This window comes from Rousettus aegyptiacus, unplaced genomic scaffold (assembly GCF_014176215.1).
Source record: "Rousettus aegyptiacus isolate mRouAeg1 unplaced genomic scaffold, mRouAeg1.p scaffold_m13_p_8, whole genome shotgun sequence".
Taxonomy (NCBI): Eukaryota; Metazoa; Chordata; class Mammalia; order Chiroptera; family Pteropodidae; genus Rousettus; species Rousettus aegyptiacus.
In genome coordinates, this window is record NW_023416311.1 from 65,158,539 (window position 1) to 65,183,295 (window position 24,757).

The 24,757-nt window shown below is 33.2% G+C and overlaps 1 protein-coding gene across 4 annotated transcripts in view; it reads left to right on the forward strand.

Moving 5' to 3' along the window:
* The window catches only part of SSBP2 (single stranded DNA binding protein 2), a 244,599-nt gene extending 224,573 nt beyond the window's left edge, over positions 1–20,026 (forward strand). For 3 of the 4 annotated variants that reach the window (XM_016123364.2, XM_016123359.2, XM_016123371.2), the window contains 5 exons: positions 1,318–1,388; positions 4,227–4,305; positions 6,374–6,402; positions 12,531–12,629; positions 19,365–19,983. In XM_016123364.2, coding sequence (XP_015978850.1) covers positions 1,318–1,388; positions 4,227–4,305; positions 6,374–6,402; positions 12,531–12,629; positions 19,365–19,394 — 308 coding nt within the window. In that variant the 3' untranslated portion in view covers positions 19,395–19,983. Of the gene's footprint in view, positions 1–1,317; positions 1,389–4,226; positions 4,306–6,373; positions 6,403–12,530; positions 12,630–19,364 lie in introns of all 4 variants that reach the window. The other variant, XM_016123352.2, reaches the window with a different exon arrangement.
* Positions 20,027–24,757: the final 4,731 nt, after the last annotated feature.

The window sequence follows — 24,757 nt, forward strand, 5'->3', positions numbered from 1 at the left end:
GCATTTCAACTTTTCCAACAGCGCTATGTATTAATCTAGAAGTGAACAATAATATTTAGATTTATCAGTTATTGTTTACAAACAACCAATAAATGATATCTAACCTAGAGTGTAAGTGGTGCACACTAAAATGATAAACTTATTAATATCTAATAAGTAATCACAAAATCAGAGGAAATGTCATTGCCCATTTCCCACTCTGGTTATTGCCGCGAGAAAACCATTGATTTTTATCTTCTGCCTGGAATCAGTACAAAAAATTTGAAACACATCCTTTTCAAAATAGAGAGGCCTATTTAAGAGAGGCCTGCTTATTTAAGACAACTGTGCAATTGTGGAAAAATAGAAAAACATTTCATAATTAATGTTTCCTAAATATAAACTATTTAGCTGTTTAGGTTATACATTTTAAAAACCCATGTATTTAGAGACTTAATTAGAGTTAAGTAATAGATGTGAAATGTAAATTTTTTTAAATACTATAAAATGTTACATATATTTATATCAATATACACTACAGTTACTTTTGTTATAATGAATCAAGAATATAACGAGTAAAAAAATTATCAAAAGTTGTACTGTAGGAAGCTGAGGAAGCTGAATTCAGTTAAGAGAATTTTTCATTCCGATTTCATAGTTTTATTCTAATCTCTTTCTGTTGGAATATGCCAGGATATCCCACCAGTTTTTACTAATTATTAGCTAAATAAAATATTTTTAAATTGGTATTGACATGTCTAAGAAAACAATGAAAACTGAAAACCTACTGAATCTGAATTTTTGAGAGATTTTTAAATATGTATACATATGAATTGCGTAGAGAAGTCAAAAAATATACATGATTTTTTAAAAAGAAAAACTTTAACCTGTTAGATTTCTAAGGTAATTTCTTTTGACCTGAATCATACAAGTGATTGCGCCTCACATATTCAGTAAATATTTCTGTTTTACACTCAGAATGATTATTCTGGGTGAGAGAGTGACTTACAGATATTTATTCATTTCTGAACATTAGTAATGACTCTTTCAAGTGCAGCAGCTATTCATGTGTCTGTGTGTGTCCAGATCCTCTTTAATTATTGCTTTGTGATGACTTAGGTGTAGATTATAAAAAAGATGTTAATTAGTCACTGGGATTTATAGTAGAGCATAGGATATATAATTAATATTGTAATGGTTGTGTGTAGTGCCACATAGGAGCTAAAGTAGTCGGGGATATCACTTCATAAATTATATAAATGTCTAACCATGGTACTGAATACCTAAAACTAATATAAAATAATAAAAATATGTTAATTAAGTAATATTTTGTTTCAGATTCAACCAACTCTGGAGACAACATGTATACTTTAATGAATGCAGTACCTCCTGGACCTAACAGACCGAATGTAAATATGACTTTTAAAAAATTTTTTGGAATGTATTTGAAGACACAGACTCTTAAGTGCATTTCAGACTGTTGAAGTTTTATATTTTATAATCCAGGAGCTTATTAGATATAAAAAAAAAACTCAAATTATTTCTATGCTCTCGGTTAAAAAACATAATATATAACAAATATAACAAAGGATTTTATATCAACATAAATTAAATGTAAAACTGAACCTTATCAATTATAAAATGTTGGTGTGTAGTCTTATTTTATCCCAAAAGCTTAAAACTAATATTATTTGAAAATGACAGGTAGTATATAATCATTTGTGTTCACCTCATTTTACCATCACTAATTTCCTCATCGTGGTTTTTTTTTTTTTTTATCCTGATAAACTTGAAAATAAATTAAGAAGTTGGATATGCTTATTTTTATTGAGATTTTTGAAATCTGGAGTTTAAATATAGAACTGAGACAGTTCTACAGAAATAATTTGAGTGTTTAAATAAAGCATATGACTATGATTTTTTCACAAAAGCTTACAGAAAAATATTTTATTTGTCTATGACATAAGACCTATGTGTTAACAACAAATATTTGTAACAGAGTATCGTTAATACATAGCTATATCTAAATACAGGCTAGTTCAAATTAAAGAAAAATCAGAAGACGTAAAAGAATTTTCATGAAAACTGAGAATGAAATAATTATTATAATTAAGTTTCTGAGCAGTAAAGACAATAAAGGGAAACTAAATCTGTCCAATATGGTATGGTACTTGAAATATATAGCTTGTCCAAATTGAGATGTGCTATAAGTATAAAATACACCGTGGATTTTGAGAATTCAGTATGAAAAAATAATGTAAAATATCTCATTAAAATTTTTATACTGACATTGAAATAACAATTTGTGTTGGATAAATAAAATATATTATTAAAATTAACTTTACCTTTTTCTTTTTACTTTTTAAACATGGCTGCTAGTAAATCTAAACTTATATATATAAGTTCGCATTTGTGGCTTGCATATTATTTCTGTTAAGAGCACTGCCTTCAGTTATTACTATTCTCTTTAGATAAGCAAATAAATTGCTTTTCAGGAAAAAGAAACAATTTTCTATCAATGAGGTCTAAATGGTGTCTTCACAGAAATCTTAAAGAACATTGAGTATGATAATGAACCATGTTTATTTTAGAAATTCAGCAAAAAAATAGAAAAGCTCTTCATACTGCAATTTCATATCTTAAAACTTGATATTTGAAAGGGAGGGAGCAAGGGAGGAAACCAAGAGATTATGGAACTGAAGGTACTTCTGTGGGCAACTGAGCTGACATCATACAAGCCTGTTCCACTCTGGTTCTCTAACTTGATACAAAGATAAGAGACCCAAGAAAAGTAGGTGAACATGTCACTTTTTCAAAAGTCTCTCATCTCAACCAGAGGTAATAAAAGCAAATGCCTGCTGAGGGCTAGAACTGGAATTTTCTGTGCTTCAGGCATATATACCTATAGTCTTAGGATCTTTTAAAAACACTCTGGGGGGTCAGATAAAAGGAACAAACTAAAAAAGTTCACAGGCTGTTGCCTCCACAGGCACCAGTTTCTCAGCCCAGATCTAAGCTATACTTTTGGCAAAAGCTGAATAACAGCATTAAGTTCACAGTTTATTTCTCTAACCTATCATTTATTCCAAGTTATTTACTGTAAATCAATCCACATGCTTTTAGACAATAAAATTTTAGGCAGCAGAATTGGTATTATTCTAGGAAGATGTAGTATAATATAAGCCTGTGGTTTGCATGATCGTAGTTGATGGAAAGCCATCTTAATTCCACACTGAGTCGGTTGGTGTATAGGTTGTCTGATGAGGGCAACTGTTTTTCCCCCAAAAGCCTACGTGATTAGTTATCACCACCACCTTGTCTATAAACATAAATACATGTACACATACACATACCTCATTCAATATTCTGTACCATACTACATTGAAATAATACTTTGGACCTGGGAAATTATAAGAGCAAGTGATTTCCATAGCTGTCTTAACTGTAAACATAAGATAATTATGGATAACTTGTCTTCAAACTGGGGTCTGGGTTTCCTTGGACGTGTTCCAGGGAGATGAGCAAAAGACAGAGTGGGAGGCCATGAACTCTTCACCAACTCTACCATAGCACATCTGTTTACAGCTATTTTGTACCAGGCTTCTAATGTAAGACTGCACTTGAAAATAAAATACCACTAATTTTAAAAAATTTAAGTATAAGTGCTATAGAATGACTGATTATTGTTGAACTGACATAGTTGAGACTGCCAGAAGAGTTAGCTGTATTCAGCTATTCTCAAGGAACTAAATGTATTTAACCTGTAAAATGAAATTATGTATATCCATTTGAACAATGATAGATCGTCTGCTAAAAAAAAAGTTAATGTTGGCATAATAGTGTTTAATCATTCTTATTAATTAGCCAGCAACTTTAGCAGCTTCTTAAGAATCACCTCTTGTTTATAATATAACAACTTGTCAGTAGCATAAAAGAAAATGCTTATCTTCTCATTTGCCCTGGAATGTATGTGCTTTCTAGTTGAGGATATCTGAAGAAGGAAAATTTGGTTATGAATGAAAATTAGCCTGAAGATCCAAAACATGTAGAGTATGGGATGAGGGAGGTAGGGCAGTCCATATAGGGAATCTATTAGGCTGAACAAAATCCAGGAAAATAATCTTCATAACTTGAAAATGAAAATAATTTGTGGAATGGTCTTATAATGTTAAAGACAGATATTGTAACAGTGATATAAACAATTATTTTCATTGTGATCATAGTCCTTTTCTTCATTTTTTAAATAGTTTCCCATGGGCCCTGGGTCAGATGGACCCATGGGTGGATTAGGAGGAATGGAGTCACATCACATGAATGGCTCTTTAGGTAAGGATATTAAATTTGATGTTTAGAAATAAATTCAAAACAAAACCTTAATTCTACATAGAGGATATTATGGTTTGCAAAGTTCTTCCATATATAGGAACTAATTTTGAAATGCTTCAACTTCTACTTCCCATCGATAGCTTAATCTACAGTGTATTGGTTATGATGACTGGAGATCATGTGAAAATCAGAAACATGAGATTTATTCTAACCTAGCTCCTATTCACAGGTATTACCTTAACCTATCAAAATCGGGTGTTTTATGATAAAAGGAGACATTGCTGCTTTGTATACATGCCTTGCCTGGAGGACTACGGTTTCTTTGTCTCCGAAGGACTATAGGAAGAGTCTCAGAGGAACTTTAGTTCTCGGCACAAATTTAATTTTTTTCTGTATTTTAATATTTGTTTCTATTTTAAATAAAATTGATATTACATTCTGGGCAATCTAAATGATTCTCTTAAGAGAGAACACTGACCACATCGTGTTTATGATAAAGCTGATTTCAAATACTGTGACTAATGGTTGAAAACATACTTCATAAATGACACCCTCTTGCCAAATGAAGCCAGGTATCTACAAAGTGAACAAAAGGTTTCACAATAGTGAGAAACAGACAAAACTGACTAGGTCAGGCCAAATGCAACTCCCTTCCCCCTTGTCCCCCCCCCCCAAAAAAAAGACATTTATTTTATATTTATATATGTTTAAGTAACCTTATCCAAAACTAATTTAAGAGTTGAAAATGGGGTTGAGGTTTGTGATAATTTCTTTCTTTTGGAAAGGGACCACCTTTTATTTAGGTAGGAAGAATTATGCCCATGAGTCACAGCTTATGAACAGATTTCACAACCCCACCGAAGGAAATGCTATCCTCTGAAACTCTGAAAAGCTATGTAACCTCCATATCAAGAAACGATTTGCAACACATTAATAGACTTTGTCCTTTTAAGGATCTATAGTTATTTTGCCTAAATTGCAAGGTCTTAATTTGCAGTTTAAAGTTCAGTTCCTCAGTTGCACTGCTGCATATCAAATGCACAGAACCACATGTAGCTAATGGCTACCATGATGGACAACACAGAGAACTACTTCTATCCTCACAGAAGGTTCTACTGGACAGCATCATCCTAGAATTTTATTTTTCAAGTATTAAAGAATAATATACTTTCCAACTTTTTACTTTGTAAAATTATTCATAAAAAGGTGACATTTGGTTATAGAAGATTCTCATTATATTATGCCCTAGAATAGAACTTGCAGAAGAGTTAACATACGCTTAGCATGTAGCTTATTTTTTTCTATACTGTCCATAAGTATACATATACATTCAGTATTTAAGAATTTTATGCCTGCTTGTTTAAAATTAATTATGTTAATAAGCCCAAACTTTATTTTTGACTGTTGACTGAATGTCATGTCATTAAAACATTATAATATTTTTATACTAGGAAAATTAATTGTCAAAATAATTCAAAATAAAGCTAATATTGGGGCAAAGATGTAGTTCAGCATATGGTCAGGTATTGTTGCAAATGTCCATTTTATATTTTATCAGATTTAAAAGCATCATTTCAGAAAACATATAGCGAGATCTCTTTCTTGCTCTCTAGTTACACACATATGCATACACTTTAAAAATTTGAACTGAGTAGGATAAATATCTCTAATATTTTACTCTCAGGAATTTTTGATAACAGGTTTTCTTCATTTTGCCATTACAAAAAAATGTGGATGATTGGAAACTAGAGGTACAACTCTTCACTGCATTTGCCATTGTATAATACTTATTTACCATACAGTGTAAAAGAAAGGGAATCTTTTAAGATTAAAGAATTCAGGATGTAATATACAAATGAAGTATATTGAATTGTATACTTGAAACCTATGTAATTTAATTAACCAATGTCACTCCAATAAATTTAATAAAAAATAACTATAAACAAACAAATTCAGGAGATGTGCACTGGAAAATATGTACAGTATACTGCATTGATGTTAAAGAAATACTTATTTTATAAATGAAGTCATTACCTAATATAGGCTTTCTTTTCATGTTTTATTTCAGGCTCAGGAGATATGGACAGTATTTCCAAGGTAAGTACTTTGTATTTTCTATGTTTTTTTGTTTATATTTTATGACACAAAAAATGCTCATTAAGATTATTAGAGTGAGAAAGGGTAAAATGCATCTTTTAAGAATTTTCCTAAACATGCTAGCTTCATTTACAGGATGTACTGTACATAATTGATTGATACCCATGTGATAACCAATTAATCATGTTATGTTACATATTTGTAAAGCAAACTCACATAATTTAGATAATCTTTTAAAGAAGTAAAGAAGTTTAGAGCAACATGAGAAGAGATAAATTTTAAAAAGTGATTGTTGTATGTTATAATGGCATTGCATTTATAGAGCCCATTTGTCTTTCAAACCTTCATCTGGCAATGCTGATATCCTCAATCTTTAGTTCCCCAAAATAGAGTAAGAAAATAATTAGAAGAAAATTATATTAATATAAGTAGGAAAGTAGGCTTTCCAATAGCATGTGTCTGAGGTTTCAATAGTTTGAGCATCTAAAATTAATCCTTTGCCAAGACAGCTTTTATTTTTTGAAGAAGTGTACCTAAATACTTTTTAGATCATCATGAACTTAAAATAGTTTTCTGTGGGTCAAAAATATATTTAGAATGGCTGATAAGAACTAATTATTAACTCCCACTGGAATGACTCTCTTAGAAATCTGCTTTATATCAATAAATACAGAAATTCATTAAAAGATTACTTTATTTTTAATTCTACTTCTATTTTATATTCATGTATAGTCATGTAAAATTCCTGATCCAAAGAAAACAAGATTGAGATACAAAACCTTTTAAATTAAGACTGCAAGCTAAAAAATAAAGAGGGAAGCAATATAATTGGCATTCTGACCTTAAATCTATATCACCTGGCTCCCTAGCCTCACAAGTTTTACATGTACTTCGGATATCTATGTCTAGGAACAGTCAGGAAGGTCTTTTTCTTTTTTTACAATTTATAATTTTATAAATTATATAAATTAAATAAATTTATAAGACACTAGCTTACCTCTGTGAGAAATAGTATTAGCTACCCCCTCAAAAAGCCTGTTTTCACAATCAAATTCACTGTATAATACCATTAGAGCCTTTTCTCTAGGAAACGCCTTTGCAAGGCAGATGGCTGTGATTGTATCAGCTATCTTAGGTTTCTGACAATTGATATTAGCTGAATCATGCTTTGTAGTCCCCAGTAAAATTTTGAATGTTATATTTGAGTAGCATGGTCTAGTATCTAAAGATTTTTCATTACACAAACAAAGGTGGATCATCCAGATTGGTTGAGGCCATCATCCTTTAAATTTCTTCTAACAGCCAGTAACCTGGTACATTAGGTAGATGTAAACACAATTTTATATGGGAGAGTACTTGGTAGTTTATAAAGCACTTTAAAATTTTTAAATAGTGTCATAAGGACAAATTAAATACCATCTTCTAATCTGCTTTCATATCAGGTCTATTGCTATTCCTTCTATGCTTATTTTTCCATTTCTATTCCCAGGGACAAGTTTTTCCACTATACCGTGCCTACTGCTGATAACATTCTCTTGCCTAATGATATGTTGCTTATTCTTTTTAAGCATTAATCGACCACCTATTGTGTACTTTTGTGTACTGGGTATTGCCTCATATACTATGGGAAGATACAGAAAACTTCTTAAAATACAGACATAATCTTTACCCTCAAGTGGTTTATACTTAGGCAGGAGTTCGATCGTTCAGTAAATATTAATGTACCAAAGCATGGCTCTGGGCTCCGAAAATTCCAAGTTAAACGAGATATGGCCTCTGCCCTCAAGAAACTCAGTGTAACTAAGGAGACCCAACAAAAACAGTAAGGAAAAACTTTTACAGAGAAGTTTAAATACATTTCAACTAACATAAGAATTACCCTCAAGTAATAAACATGCTACTCAACAATGTACTAGAAATAACTAGTTGCATCAGCCTTCAAATGAGCTAAACAGCTTGTGTCTGCACTGCCCCCACCACGGGTTCATTGGCTTCGCCCTCTAAACGGTCTGCCTGGGTGATGGTACCCACTAGTGTCTGTGGCATCTCCACTGTACTATAGTTGCTTTTTCTCTAATCAGCAGCATCATGTGTGTTATTGTCTTTCCCCCTTCCCCGATTATTTTTCTCCCTCCCTCTTTCTAATCACAGCAACATTATTTCAGTCTTTTACTCCAAGCTATGCACATTGTCACTAATCCCATTTCCCCGCCTCCTTTTCCAACACATGCCCAGCTATCTAAAGAAATTCCCTCCTCCTTTTTATCTTGTTTCTTGGGTTTATTTCTTTCCATCCTATTCTTTTTCTAGTTATCCTTGTTTGTGACTCAAAAGATAATCTTGACCACTACTGCTCAGAAATTTTGTTCAAAATCCCTCTTTGGTCTCTAGCTACATCTCCCTAGTTCACCAATTACACCTGTACTTTGTCAAGCATCAGTATTACATAGTTTTACATTTCTTACTCCATTTTTAAATATTATGTATTAGTACTACTTAAATTCTTCTTTTGTTTTTGTTGTTGTAAATACATACTTATCTTATGCATTTTATATGTAAGATAGAGTGCCACATTGAGAATCAGAAAGCCTGGTTCTACTACTTACAAGCCGAGGCAACATATTACTGGAGCTTGTAGTTCATTCATTACCTAGTTCATAAAATTGTTGAGATTCAAGTGTGAATATATGCAAAGAGCTATGAAGTGCTGCACAGATACTAAAGATCTTCCTTTGCATTATACTATATTTTGGGGGCAAGGCAAGGAACTCACACCATCAGCTACACTTAGATAGTACTATTTCCGTGACAAAGTGAGCTCAAAGCTCCAAATGAAGAGTTTTAAAATTATTCCTTGCTCAGTTGAGTATAACCTAGTAAATCTCATATGCAGAATTGACCTTTACTTTAGCAGCTTTTTTTTTTTTAATGAAATGTGAAGTTCTTGCCGTCCCTTTTATAACTAATAAGTCATCCATTTAATCAGTGGAACAAAAATGTTTTGCCTTGGAGTTGTTTTAGGACTTTGAGGTAGAGAGTAGCATATGGTTTGTTTTCTTAGAAGGAGCTCACTTAAAAAAATTCTGCAGTTCACATTAAGGTACTTAACATTTATATTTTTGAGTTTGAAAAGAACCATATCAGAGCAAGCAAGTTCTGATCATGCCATGCTTAATACATTATCAAAGCAGTTCTTTCAACCTGAAGCTTTCTAACCTCATGAACTTTAGTTCCAGTTAAATATTCCACATCATTCACAAGGGAGCTGATCTGACAACTACAGATCTCTGCCATCATCTCTGTTATGAGCCTAAGTTCTAGCTCCTTTACCCCTTGGGAGAACCAGAAGTGGCAGTTTGTTTTTTTAGGTAATGACAGTGTCAAAACAACACTCTGTAAAACTTGTTATTGGCAGCCTGTGAAAAATCAACTCAAAATTTTCTTCCAAAGAGCTTAGAATAATGTCAGTATAATTTTTTTCCAGTTATAGGCGGAGCCAAAATTTCTACAAGTGTTCACTTTTTTAATCACAGTTTGAAAAGGTTTGGAAAAATTTGTGGGGATGGATAGAAGAAGGGACAATAACTTACTAATTAAGAGATGATATGAAAGAATACTTGCAAAATTAAATCAGAGAGTAGACCACCTAAGAGAATTAAATATGTTAGCCAAAAGAAGTTGTGTACATGTGTGCATGTATGTGTATGTGGGCACATGTGGATGCATATTTGTAGGTGATATCCTAGCTTATGTAAGGGAAGCATTGCAGTTTGAAGAAAGGGTGAATGAGAATGTAATAAAATCCCTTGAAAATGGGATCAGTATAATCCTACTATACTTTTCCAAGCTAAATTCTTACATTCTTACAGTATAAGTAAGGAATAAAGTACACATTAACTGAAGTAAAAAATGCAACCAAAATGCCTAATGTAGCTAAAAGTAATCTTGTATTCTTTTGAGCTCCCTACTCCCTAATCATGTTCTCAAGCAATTGGAGTGCCTTTCTGACCAACTTAAGCCCTTTGTGTGTATTTTATTCTTGCCTTGATGGTGAAATCTCCCGGAGACACTGAACACAAACATACCTACAGTTAAAGGCAATATACACGTGGTTCATGGCCGCCGACCCTCATAACCGGCTTTGGGCTGGTGTTTGGAACCACTGTCTTAGTTGTTTCTCAAATGCCAATGTTAGTGTAACTTTAGCTCACATCTTCATCACGTCACTCAGTGATCATGGGAAGCACAACCACTGTAAGTCTGCCCATCGAGAAACTTTTGTTGTTTTTCACAACGTTTTGCAGCAATTACTCCAGATTTTTAAAAAACTATCCTGTCATTTCAAGGTTTTCAAATGTGCCCCATGAACTGAATAGGAATAGGTTACAGAGATCTGATATTAGTTCAATTTTGTGTGTTGAACGTGACCTTCAATCTTCCTCTCACCGTTCTTATATACCACCTCCCCCCTCCAAAAAAAAAAAAAAAAAAAAAAGAATATGATGCTGAGCCACCATGCTATGAAAAGAATGTATGCAAAACAAAAATGCTAACACTGGAAGTGTCTGGTAAATATTTCTCCATTATATATGAAATGACAGAAATCTGCCTTCACCAAAAAGACATACAGATTTGGGGTAAATCTTATAATATTTGTAAAAATTTTTTACTTTTTAGCTATGTCAGCATTATCATTCCTATTTTTAAAACATAGGTGTTGAATTAATGACTTTAATGATGAATGAGCTATAGCTTAGTTGCACTTAGCTAAATTTTATTTACAGTTTTTTTTTTCAGGAAATCCAGTTATCCATGTTCATTTCAAAGTACATTTGCTTTTCTATATACTTGAGAAACTAACATTTTCAGAGAAAAAATTATCCAAAACAAAAGTCTTTTTTATGCTATTAAACTATGGTTCCCCAGCCTGTGGGGTTCATTGATAAATTGAACCCCTGTGGACTACAGAGGATCCTTGTTCTCAGATCCTCCCTGTGGGGCACATAGTGGGACAACATACAGATCACATTTCCTCTAGTTCATCTACCTGTCTCTGCTTTACAATTGAACCATATTCTCAAAAAGTACATTCTTATTTATGAAATTTTAATTTTTATGATGTAACTTTGTTTTAGTTCAGTCAAATCCTCAGAGCAATTGTCTTTCAAAAAGCTAAAAACGTATTCAGAAACAACATACAGTGACAATGGCTCAGGGAAAAAAATCTAAAATCTTTCTTCCACTTGAAATAACAAACAGAAACTTTTAACCTCAAAGTTTGTTTTTACAAGTGAATAAATTGGACCTCAAAAGAGTTCTTCAGACACATAGATGTGGAGCATCAGACAATATTGCACAATAATAATGAGACTAGTAAATTTCAATAGAATATGAAGCAATATATAGTTAACTTATGTATTCTTAGATTGCTATTATCAGTCCTTTTATCTTAAAGGAAAGTTTCAAAGTAAACCTACTTTTCAACTAATGATGGAAAAAGGTTCTAAAGCAGGTTTACCTTTGAGCCTTCTTTTCCTCTAAAAATGCATGTTGAATTCTCAAGCCCTGTGCTATTTCTCTTGTTCTTAACTATAGTCATTCACTATCTCCCTTTTTTCCTTATGGTTCATGAAAAAATAATGGTTAAAGTAATGTTACTATGTAAACCGCATGTAGAAATAAAGGGAAATGTTTATGAAAATGGTGACCTTTTGAAGTTTGATTAGTACAAAGACCAGAGGAAGTTGTTGTTCCATCATGCCTGATCAGCGGGTGGGCTCTCTTCATCATACCCCTGCTGGGAATGTTTTTTAAACTCTCCAGTGTTCTAGGAACTCTACATGCTGAGGGTGGGAAATTGAATAAATATTGATTCTGAGGCTAAGAAAAAGAGTTGTGGTGGGTAATTTGGGGTTTTCTGTTTGTTTTTTCATTTTCATTTGGGAAAGCATTAGTACTTGTCAAGGTTCAAAGAATAAACTAGAATACATGGTAGCTGTCTAAGATTAGACTCATAAGTCTACTTTGTCCTTAGAGATACTGCTATGGATTCCATTTTTGAAATAGTACAATGCAAGAGGGAAATTAAAATCTTCAACAATGCCTTGTTTTCTAAATCTTGTTTACAGAATTCTCCCAATAATATGAGCCTCAGTAATCAACCGGGCACTCCAAGGGATGATGGCGAAATGGGGGGAAATTTCTTAAATCCTTTTCAGAGTGAGAGTGTAAGTATTCCCTTGACCACATTATTATATCCAGAGTTCACTTCTGAAGCTTTTCTACTAGAATAAATGCATAAAGACATTATTATAACTGTTTAAAGTTCAATCGATTGATCTTTTAAAAGTTAGAAATTAAGTGGAATTTCTTTGAAAAAAATGAAAAACTTTTTCTTTGTAATCCTATATACATCGTTACAAAAACAAAAACTACAACACTAATTTTCTTATAGAGAACATCCACTTTAAAGAACACACTAGACACATATTGCATATTCGGTAGTTTTTATAAGTTTTCACATTACTAAAACATCTTGGATCACTGCGAAACCAGGCCTTTTTTCAGTGATATACTTAAGGCTTTGAAAATTATCCATAAGGTGTCTTTACTTCCACTAGATCTCACTGCCTGCTCTGTTAACCTGCTATTTACATTTAACCTGAACTGGATACCCAAGTCATTTTTGAGTCTGATTATAGCGTTAAGCAAAGATGGTATTATTCCGTATCTCCAGAGAAATAGAAAGAAAAAAAAAGCAATAAAATTCATTCATTCATTTAACAATTACTGAGCACTTAACCGTGGACCAAAGCAATATGCTAAGAACTGAGGAGACCCAAAAGACAATGTGGTGTCTTTTCTCAATGAGTTATTATATGGGACAATGATTTTTAAGCTAATATTTCTATAGAATTTTTTTAAATAGAATTTCCAAGAACACTCCCTAGACCAAGCGAATCAGCATTTCTAGGAGCGGAGCCTGGCAAACTTGAATGTGGAAAAGCTTTGTCAGTGATGCTGATGCACATTGTTTGCTAAGAAGCACTCATTGTAATACAGCATAAAGAGTTTCAAAACCCAAACTGATTTCTTACTAATAGGATCAGGGCCTCTACACATTCATTGTCATCATTAAAATTGATTATAGAGGACCTACCAAACTATAAACAGATTCAGAAGAGAAAACTACCCTCATTTTGCCCTAACTCAACCTGTACCAGAGGCATGATACCATCAGAATGTGAAGTAGTGGCTACTAACATATCTCATTTTGCACAAAATAGCTACTTTCCAAAATGGAACCCAAGACTTGAGTGTTCTGTGGATTCTTTTACTTCTCGGTATTGGCCTCACACCCCTGCATAGGATCAGACTTCCCCTGAGTTTAGAGTTTTCTCGTGTTAAAACTAGAAATAAAATTATGCTGATCTTTAGTGTGTCCATTTTATTTACAGGATGTATATGATTAGTGAGGACCAAAGAAAAGGTATACATAAAAAATCATGCAAAAAAAAAAAAAATCAAAAGTTTAGCCCATCAGTGATATGGAAATAAGAAAAACATGAGAAACTATATAATCGGTCAAAATGCTTATGATTATGAAAATTATTTTTTAGATATTGGTTCTTTCACTAGTTTCCTGCAAGACTATGGACAAATTAGTTACTTTTAATAAATTAGTAAATGTTCACATTATCTAATTAGATAGACTTATTCCCTTTTCTGCTAATTCAGCAATAAAATGGTATAGTTTGGTGAGGTATGTGAAAATTAATTCAGTTCAAGTCAACATTTATTGAGCCTGCTTTATGCAAAGCACTAGGTTAAAGACAGAGTATAAGGAGATAAATATAACACATCCCTGACCTCAAAGAGTAAAGTCAGATGGGGAGAACAAGTTTATACAACTAACTAAACCATATTTCAGATAATAAGTATTACAATAGGTATAAACCAGGTGTTTTAAAAGCACAGGAAATTATTAATTTTGGCTTGGAGAAGAAAACTTTTAAAAAGGTTCCACATGACTTTAACTTCAGAGGAACTCTCCACTCTCCTTCCTCCCCAAATTTGTCATTACCAACTGCTGCCTTGTTTAACAGTCGGAAGAGGAGAGCCATTTCAGAGTTGGCATCATCAGTAAGCTCTTCATGGGGATCAGAGAATCACATATAACAGGACTTTAAAAACTTCTTTGTGCAGAGTAAATACCAGCCTTACCCTTTAACCCCAGCTGGAGTATGCACACGTCAAACAGCAGATCCTTTTGTGAATTTGTGCATAGAAAACAGCCGCTTGAGCAGGGCTTCTCCCGGCCCTGACTCCAGGCCCAGCCTCACTACCTTTGAGGCCAAGAAGAAGGTAAACTGCCAGACTGCGATGCAGACCTATTTAATGAATTCCAAAAGAAAACATTTTCCAATGAATAAACATGGAAAATTCTAGTATTTCTTAATGCACATAACTCAGAAAAGCACATATTGTTGAGCAGTCTGCCTTTCGAGGATTTGTCAGTCATTATCTTGAAATTAAACCATAAAACGAGGTGGGGGAAGGGAGGCTTACTGTGTAGGCACTATCCTAGTCACTTCACCCCTGCTGCTTCATTTAATTAATATAGAAACAAAAATGCCCAACCCAAAGTCAGAAACCTTGCAATTTTAACATGCTTTACACATAAAAATGTGAATCAAAAAATGTTCCACTAATCAGCCTCTTTTGGGAAGGGGAGGACGATAAACAAGACCTTTATTTCAATAAACAAAGATGCCCCCTAGTGTAAATTCTATAAAATGTTTGGTTTTGAAAGTACAGAATACAAAAAGACTTACATCAAAAAATGATACTTCATGTTTCTCAAGGAGATCAATTAGTCTTATTTCTTGAATTAATTTAGCAAAATATTTTCTCTATGGCATTGAACTATAACCAACTGAGCAAACGTGATATTGAAATCATAGTATCAAATAGGAATTATAAACAAGGTGATAGATCATCTCCTATGACCCTTCCTGCCCTCTGTCATTTCTGCTGTTGTAAAGAAATCACATATGTCCAAATTCTTTTTAAATGGTCACATACACACTAAATTTATTTCACTTTAGCTTAGCTCAAGGTAGCTGCACTATTCTTTACTTATCTCTTTAAGAAAATAAAATTTTACATAGATACTTCAAAGTAGAAATGTAGTGAGATCTGAAGTATTCTCAAAATGTATAAACGGGAACTTATGCACATTGTTCAAAGATTTAATGAATATGTCTGATGGATTCCATGCTACATGAACTGGGCATAATAAAAGGAAAATCACAAATTCTCTAGTTCATACCAAGGCATGTTGTTTTAAAATATATTTTACATAAAAAGATAAAGTAAGCTAGTATATGTTTAAGATTATACCTTTAGGTTGTTCCTCCCACCCCCAAGCTAAACACTAATGCTGTCAACAGCTTTATAAGACCTATTTTATCATCTGCTTGAGGAGAAGCAGACTCACAGAATAGTCTCAAAACAGGGCAACCTGGTATTGCAGCATCCTGGCACAAGCATTCCAATATGTCATCACATATTGATGCAGCAGTACGCTAGAAACATTGCAGTGAGGTCTCAGGAGAGTACAAATGACTATTTTACGTCTCTAAATCGGATAGCCTATTTAACACCTACTCTTCCTTCTGGAAAACTCTTTTACTTAAGAGTAGTGAACAGTTGTAAAATTTCTTTTTACTTGCCCATTCTGTGAGTTTTTCTAGAAATTTTGTGATGTCCCTTAATTTTACTTAGTTAAAGCAAGCGGTTTCAATGAAGACAGCAGTAGATAAGCAGTTTACAACCTTAGCAGTGTAGATAGCATATCACTTATGTAGACACACGTCAATACAATCTATTTTACTGTACCAAATACACTTCAGACATAATTTTACAGTTACTTATACCATTCAAAAATTAAATTTTATTAGATGCTTGCTAATATTTCTGAGTTGTATTGCTAGGAACTGCTGTTCTCGTCTTTTTTGACTGAATCTAGCCCTTATTTTCTCTTGTTGTACCTTATTTTTCCACTTAGTTTCCTCTCTGGACAAGCCTAGCTCTCTTAACTTCCCAATGAATCTGTAACACGTTTTTATTTTTCTGTAAGATTTGTTTAAGACGTTTGAAATATCACTGATTAAAAATTTTAACAATCACCAGCATAAAGAGATAGTAGCAAGCAATGTGCTTGATAGCAGAGAATAGACATATATATTTGTTTATATATGCCCATATTTTTAACAATATATATTAGAATGAAGTCTGTCATGTAATTTTAACTGTATTGCCTAATGTTACATGGCATACATTACATGCAAATGAACTGGAATAATCCTTATGAAAAAAGGATTTAAGAAATTTTAAAATCCCGATTATTCAGGATCTGCATTAAATGAAATGTTCTCTAGAATTAATTCTGACTTACCTATAAAATTTTTTTCAGACATTTCCTTTGACATTCTTTCTGAAACCCTTTAGTATATTTTACTGTTTTTAGATATTGGCACAATATACTCAATAAAATCTTTGCCTTGAAATAATGATTGATGATCTAGCTGTGCTATTTAAATTTAAATTAATTGTAATTAAATACAGTTAAATTTTCAGTTCCTGAATTGTACTAGCTACACTGTAAAAGTTCAGTAGCCATGTGTGGCTAATGCTTATTGCATTGGACAGCACGGAATAGAATGTATCCATCATCACAGAAAGTTCTATTGGACAGCACTGGCTGGATCACTGATTCTTACTGTAAATAACAGTAGCTATAGAAAACATAAATTAAATTTTTCCTTGCCCACTTGGCCTTATTCTCTAAATTTTTCTACTTTAAATAAAACCTCAGTATCCATTTATTTTCCTGTTTTTTATTTGTAACCCCAAAAGTCAAATACCACAACGTAATTCTGAATCATCAAAAGTTGTGACTAGTTCATTGAAGATTGCAGTCATTATTTGTAATGGGCGATTTGGACGGTATCTTCTGATGAAATGTAAATATATATCCCTTCCAGCACAGAGTTGGGGTGGGCTCCATTTCATCTGTCCTTGTCCATGGTTGTTTTGAGTTTTTAATTTGTTTTGCTTCGCTTTTTTGTCGTAACTATCAAGGGTGAAGAAGGAGAGGTTTTTCTGTCATACTAAATCCCCTTTCTCTTCTCTGGCAGTCTCCTATTTTTCTTTCTTTCTTTCTTTCTTTTTTTTTTTTAATCACCTTACTCAGAGTACTACAATTCAGTAACATATGTAATTTAACTTTCTTATAACTGAAAGGAAATGCGAAGCTGGTAAGTGATTAACAAGTAGATTTTTCTTGATTTTGACCTGTGTTTCAAGGGTTAACAATCCTCCCCTGAGGTCCAGCAACCCTTTTTTAGGCCTAGTCATCCACCATTACTCAGAATCAACGTGATTTTTTTATCTGAGCCCTGGATTTACTCCTCGTGACTTTCCAGACTTCTGCCCCCTGAACCGTTGTCGTCCTGTGCTCTTCCATGGGGAACCTTGCTTTCTCTATATTAATAAATCCACATCTTAGTACACACCTCTTACCTCATTTCTGGTTCCTGTAGTACCTCATCTTACATGGAACTTACTTCTTTCTGCCCTGCCTGCTCTGTTTTTATAAAGTTCCTGCTCCCTCTCTAGAGTCATCACTGATCCAGCCTAAGACCAATCCCCTTCTATCTGCCTCCTTCTGTGAGGCACGATCGTTGTTAGCATGTTAAAAGTAATTCCCCTTTGCCCTGCTCTTCATAGGTTTCTAATAAAACATTTATAGTATTTTAAGGGTCCACATTTATATTTTAGTCTGGAAACCCTCTTCATCTGGAGACCATTACTCTTTAGGAGTAGATGCCCCTCACCACATGTCCAAAATGGTGACCACTAGCAACATGGGGATATTTAAACTTAAATAAATCAAATAACATTAAAATTTTAGTTTCTCAGTGGCACTAGCAACGTATCATGTGCTCAGAAACCACTTGTGACTAGTAGCTTTTGTGTTGAACAGCACAGTCCGTAAAACATGTCCATCATTGAAGAAAGTTCTATTGGACAGTGCAGCCCTGGAACTTTCTATCACCATCTGTTTCTCAAGAATATGAGAGTAGATTGGCATAATTATCAAAATAATTCTTCTTGGTTTCTCTCTCAATCATTTTTGAGACCATTTTTCCAAATTTCTGAAAGCTTCACCTCTTTCCAATTGTCACTCTCATCAAACTGACAAGTAACATGTAATAGTAATGCCCCTACTTGTACCCAGGATGATTGTGGATTGAGACTGGATTAGGGGGAGAGGTTTACATGCTAAAGTATAAATCAGATTCCTAAGTATTCTAAATGCTGTAATGAGGACTTCTTAGGGTAGTTGGGAGTTGTTTTTTATTTCGTTTCTCTTACACTGTTAATCAAATATTTACCGAGCACTTTCTGATTATTAAATAAATGGCTTTAAGAGTTATATATTTAATCCTCTACTTTAAGGTAGATGCTATTATTAAACCCATTTTACAGGTAAGGGAACTGAAGTACAGGGAGATAGGTAACCTCTTACGTTTACATAGCTAGTAAATAGCAAGGCTGTCCCTCTTATGATTCAGCCATGGACTGAATTTACCCAAATTGTTACAAGTGCCCACAAAACAAGAATCTGGACAGCAGGAGAAGGCTAAAAGACTGGGTAATTATCAACCACTTAAGTCCAGGGAGAGAATGTGATTGGTTGCTTTCCAGAGGAAGTGTTAAAAATTTCAATTCTATATAAACTTACTCTATTTATAGATTCTTTTATGTTGTATGAGGTTAAAAGCTTGCACATAAAGCATTATAAGACATTAAAATTCAGTTACTGTTGTTTACCAAGAAGAACATTAGTAGTCTGTGAAACAATTGTTAAAATATGGATTCTTCTTTCTTTCTAGTATTCCCCTAGCATGACAATGAGTGTGTGATCCATTACCAAGTCTCCTCATGAAAACCACAGTGAGTCAGCCCTTCACAGAACTACTACGGAAGAAAATTATTCATCACAGTGTACAGTTAAACAAAAGAATCTCAGTCACACCAAACCAACCTTTTTATTTCCTGCTTCTCCCCTATTTTGTGAAGAAAGCGGGTTCAAACACGATTCAAACAACTGTACGGAGTGGCATATTAGAATTGCCCTAAAATGAACTTCAAATAATTATCTGTGTATGTATATGTGTGGGAAAGAGAATGTATTGTATATGTGTATGTTGTATGGACATATACACAAACATACATTGACCCACAGGACATTGTAAAATATTATCACATGACATCTTAAGTAGAAATAAGTAGGGACTTTTATTCCATCCTTTTTTTCACGTTTACATTTTAATTATTAAAAGTTGCTCCTGCCCCTCCCCGAACAATTTTGTGCTGTGTATATCACTGCTTTATATAAGTTATTTTTTAAGGTGAACTCAGATGTTATGGTTTTGTAAATGTCTGCAATCATGGATAGGAATAAAATCGCTTATTTGAGAGCTTTCATTAAATTGCGTCCGATGCAAGTTATCCTGTGAATCACAAAGTGTACTGTCTCAAAAAAAAAAAAAAAGTGTGTCATTATCTTTATGTCATATCAAACAATTTCTCAGTTACTTTCAGTAAAAAGTATTTTTGTACCTTTTTTTTTAGGGAAAGTCCTTCAAATCAGTGAAAGCTTAACCAGGGCCTGGCACAGTATATTTCTGCAATAACTACTTTAGATGGAATTCTTGATTTATTTATCTTAGATGATACAGAAAATCATTCATTAGCCCCAGTTGCTTAGAACATAGCAGTAAAGTGACCGGGGCTGTCATAATTTTAACCACATATTTTCTTTTTAACATTATAAAGCCCAGAAATGATAACAAAAATATTTGTTTGAATTCGTCACTTCTCACCAAAAATACCAGAGCTAAATTTTTAATAACATTGTAACGTGAAATGCTATCTGATTTTCATTCTGCCTTCTTGTAAACATTTCCACATAGACATTGCAAAGAAGATGCATTCAAATGACTGAGACTTTGAACACAAGGGGAAAAGAGTTTTTACTGTACCCATGGGGCTCGAAAGGGCTGCTTTTCTATCCAGATATCTTGCTTATGAGCAGCAGAATTGACTGCTAATAGTCCCTCCTGTACATACGTTCTCACCTTTCTGCTCTCATCCCAGGATATAGGACTTTTATTTAGAGGGAAATCATTTATAGTAACTATATTTCATCTGGCTATTGACTTCAGCAGGCTAAATCTACCTTGTGTAACTAACTGTTTGGGGAAAAAATGAGTAAATGTTAGAAAATTTAAAAAGAAAAAAACACTTTTCTTATGAAAGCACCTTGCTCTGTGGCACTTTCCCAATCTTTAAGCTTTTCTGTGTTTAATCATATGTACAAATGCGAAAATCATTTAGTAGAAATGAGTGAAGGTTTCAGTTGTAGACTCTAAATGATAAGTTGGTGATCATTTCTGTTAAAATTGTGATACAAATAACCATTGATAAACATCAACTATATTTCCAAATTCCAGAGACTTGGAAAAGCGTTGTTTAATTTCAGGTAAGAGGAATCCTTCTTTCTTTAGGCTTATGGTCTCTAATTGAAAATTTGGCAGTATATTTGCTGGTTCCTGGTCCCAGATGACTTATTTTTCTCAAATACATAATGATTTATTCCTCCAGAAAATAAAGGTTTTGCCTGTGCATCACAGGGATGCTGGGCAGAACTGTTGAGGAGAAAAAAAAGAAGCTGAATTAAATTTATGTTGTGGATCTAAACTCTAATGAAATGAATTGCCATTAATCACAATGTGTGGGAACCTAGGACTGCATACTGAAGAACAGCTTCAAGCTTTCAAGCTGTTTGGATTTTTCATGAAAAAGTCTTTAATTCAAGCCAAGGTAACCTGAAGACGACACTTTGTACAGACACATAAATTTACCAAAAAAAAATTTAACTTTCATTATTTGTGATAATTGTGTGAACAATGACAGTCCTGTGATTAAGCTTACTCTACCATTTTTAAACATTTTGTTGACTCTTTTCTCCATTGTTCCTGATTTTGAATTTCTTTTGTTTTCCTTCTAAGAAGGCATTGTTTCTTATTATCACAAAGAATCATGAACCTGACTTTATTCACCCTTATTTTAGGGGTAATATTAGAATGTGAATGGCAACATAGGCCCTGTTATTTCTAGCCTATTTGGTCAAAAAAATAAAAATCGGATTTTTTTCAAGGTATAATAGTCAACTCATCATAAGTATTTATTTATTTTTCTCTTTTGGAACCCAGATTAACAATAGCTACTTTAATTATTTTAATACCTGAAATAGTTGAAAATTTATTTTTGAGGCAAAAATTATATTCAAGAAAATCAGAAAATAAGGACACTTTTATGTCAAATATTTTTTTCATGTACCAAGTGGAAGATAGTATGTCTGTGTATTAATTTTTATTGAGGTTTGAATCATTTAAACCTTATCCCTTTGTAATAAGACCACTTAACCTTTTTCTCTCATGCTTTCTATCTCCATTCATGCATTTGTGTTGGTCTTTATATATACTTCCTGTTCCTGAGTTATTTTTACACATTCACCTCACAGTAATAATATCAACAGTTCTTCCTTACATGAAACATATACACATATGAAATGTAAAAATAAGTAGCAGATGAAAACATTAATTCTCATTACTCTGCTTTGCATTCTGCCTAACTCACTACAGTTGAAAATACACGTTAAATTCTTTCTAAGGTATGTATAATCTTAACCAGCTATCTTTCAGCAAAGTCGCCCATGGGAACAAAGGCTGTGGAGGGCCATCGATCTGGTAATACACCATATAGTCAATAGGCAAATCTTAGAGCTGCTTTACAAGTGTTCCAGTTTGGACTCAGTTGCTGATGATTACGGTATACAGCCAAGAATCTGAAATCAAGGTTTTTCTCTTGCCAAAGATTAACAAATTAATTCTGCTCCCTGAGCCACAGAGAGTGCCCAAAATACCTATTTCCTTCTAGGAATAAAGAAAACTTCCATTTCTATTTTTACGATTCTCCAAGATATCTGCACTCTGTTGCATTTCATAGGATCACACAATTACCATTCTTCCTGTAGTTTAAAAGACAGCCAATGAAATAAATGAGTTCAGTTTGGGACATGAGGAAGCCCTACATCTGTCCACAGCACTTCTTTACATTGTCATTCTGGGAAGATGCAACAAAGCGTCCAAAACTGCTCCCTTGGTAGAAAGTTTGCCACAGTCCTTAATACTCTGATGTCTTCATTGGCTTCTTCCGTGGCTTTCTCTATACCTTCCTCTCAATCCCTGCATCCTGCAGGAGAAATAACACACAGACTGAACATTTTTACATCCCCAATCCTTACAGTTTTTTGTTTCATATAGTATATAGTTTTCCTAGGGGAAAGAAATCATTGCAATTTCCATTTCTTGATTGTCATTGTTAATTAGAAACTGTGGCACAAATCATAGATACTTGACTTTAGAAGGCATTATACTATGTTGACTCTGGTTTTTCCATCATCTTTACGTCCCGTGTACTGTAATCCTCTTTCTTTGAAAACACTAACAAGTAAATAAGTCCTTTTTTTTTTTTTAACCCCCTCTATGTGGAATAAGTTTCTTACTTGCTATGAGGAGCAGGAGCCTGTGTTTGCTTAAAAGAATGGTACCGAGTCCTAAGCACGTGTAAGAGGCTCTCCCAGTCTGTGAACCTTGAGAAATACTGGAAAAGTAAAAGAAAGAATAGCAAACCATATGAAACTTTTTTTTGCATATGAAACGTGTGTGTGCGCGCGCGCGCACGCGCACACGTGTTGGGGGTGGTAGTATGAAGTTTGCTCACAAAACACTCCCACTATGATTTATATTATGTGATAGCACAGCTGGTTACTATGAAACATAATCCTTTCCTTTCATTGCTTTTTATTTCATTGGTAAAGTAGGTGTTGAAAGTGATTTGAGGTGAAAAGAGAGTAGTATAAGACATAAGCTGATGTATCTCCTATGCTCACCTTTAACATACCCATGTTAGCTCATCACATTAGGCCTTCTTATGAAAGCACTGCATCTAAAGGTAAGAACATAAGTAATCAATTAATCATTGGTCACTTCACTGCCAAGCCTTGTGCAATAATTACATGTAGTTTTGTGATGTTGACATTTGTTTATAATAAATAGAATTGACATTATTGATTTATTTCACCATTACCCCTGGAACTGCAATTCAAATTGAAAGAGATAATCTACAGATGAAAAACACCTGAGACCTCTTTAATTACTCTTCTAAACTATATTCTAAAGAGAAATTTTCAGTTGAATAAATCACCTAAGGAGAATTCCTTCTGTTAAGTTTCCCCTGTTAACTGACTACAATTGGTCTTCCTGAACAGAAGAAAAATAATTTCTGTAGGTAGTTTAATGTGAATATATTCACTGTCTACATCTTTAAAAATGAAATACAGCACTATCTATAGATATGTAAATATTAAAGTGGGACTGTTTTCATGTATAGAATTACGGTTTGTGTCTTCCTTTTTTGTGGATTTACTATCCTCAAGATAAACTGGACTCATTTTGGTGGTTATTGAAATGTAATGATCTGTTCCTAGGAATATTTAGCATTTTATTTTTAAAATGCAATATGCACTTAACGCAACAAAGGTGAGTATATTCCTAGAAAAAAATGATGTAAGCTGTTTGTTCCCAGTTAACTTTAAAACTTTATCCTTTTCTTTTGCACCAAATGACCTCAATACATTGCCAAAAAAGTGAAATTTGGATTCTTCACAGTGTCTTAGAACAACACAATATGTTGTCAGCTAAATTTTCATCATGTCCTGGTAAAATTGCTCAGTAAAATGTGATTAACCATTCATTTATTAGGAAACAACAATTCAAATAATCTGTCCAGTTTACATAATTTGAAAACAAATCTACTTTAAATTTAGCAACATTTTCTTAATATAAACTACTGATTAAAATGCGTATATGGTTTTCTATTAGCTCATATTTCAAAATGTTTTAACTTTCCTTATATTAAGACAATTAAAAACAACAGAAACTACATGAATGAATAAAGGACATGCTATTATTTCAAATATGAAAAATGGAAAAGTCTTTATTAAAGAATCCTTTATCCATAATAGCCATCAGCTTATTGAATTGTTTAATTTATCTCATTGTGAGTTTAAGAACTTAAGATGTTTTCTTTCTATATGTGTTAGATTGTTACCTATAATGTCTTCCTGGGAAAATAGAATTGTCAGTTTTTTATAAAT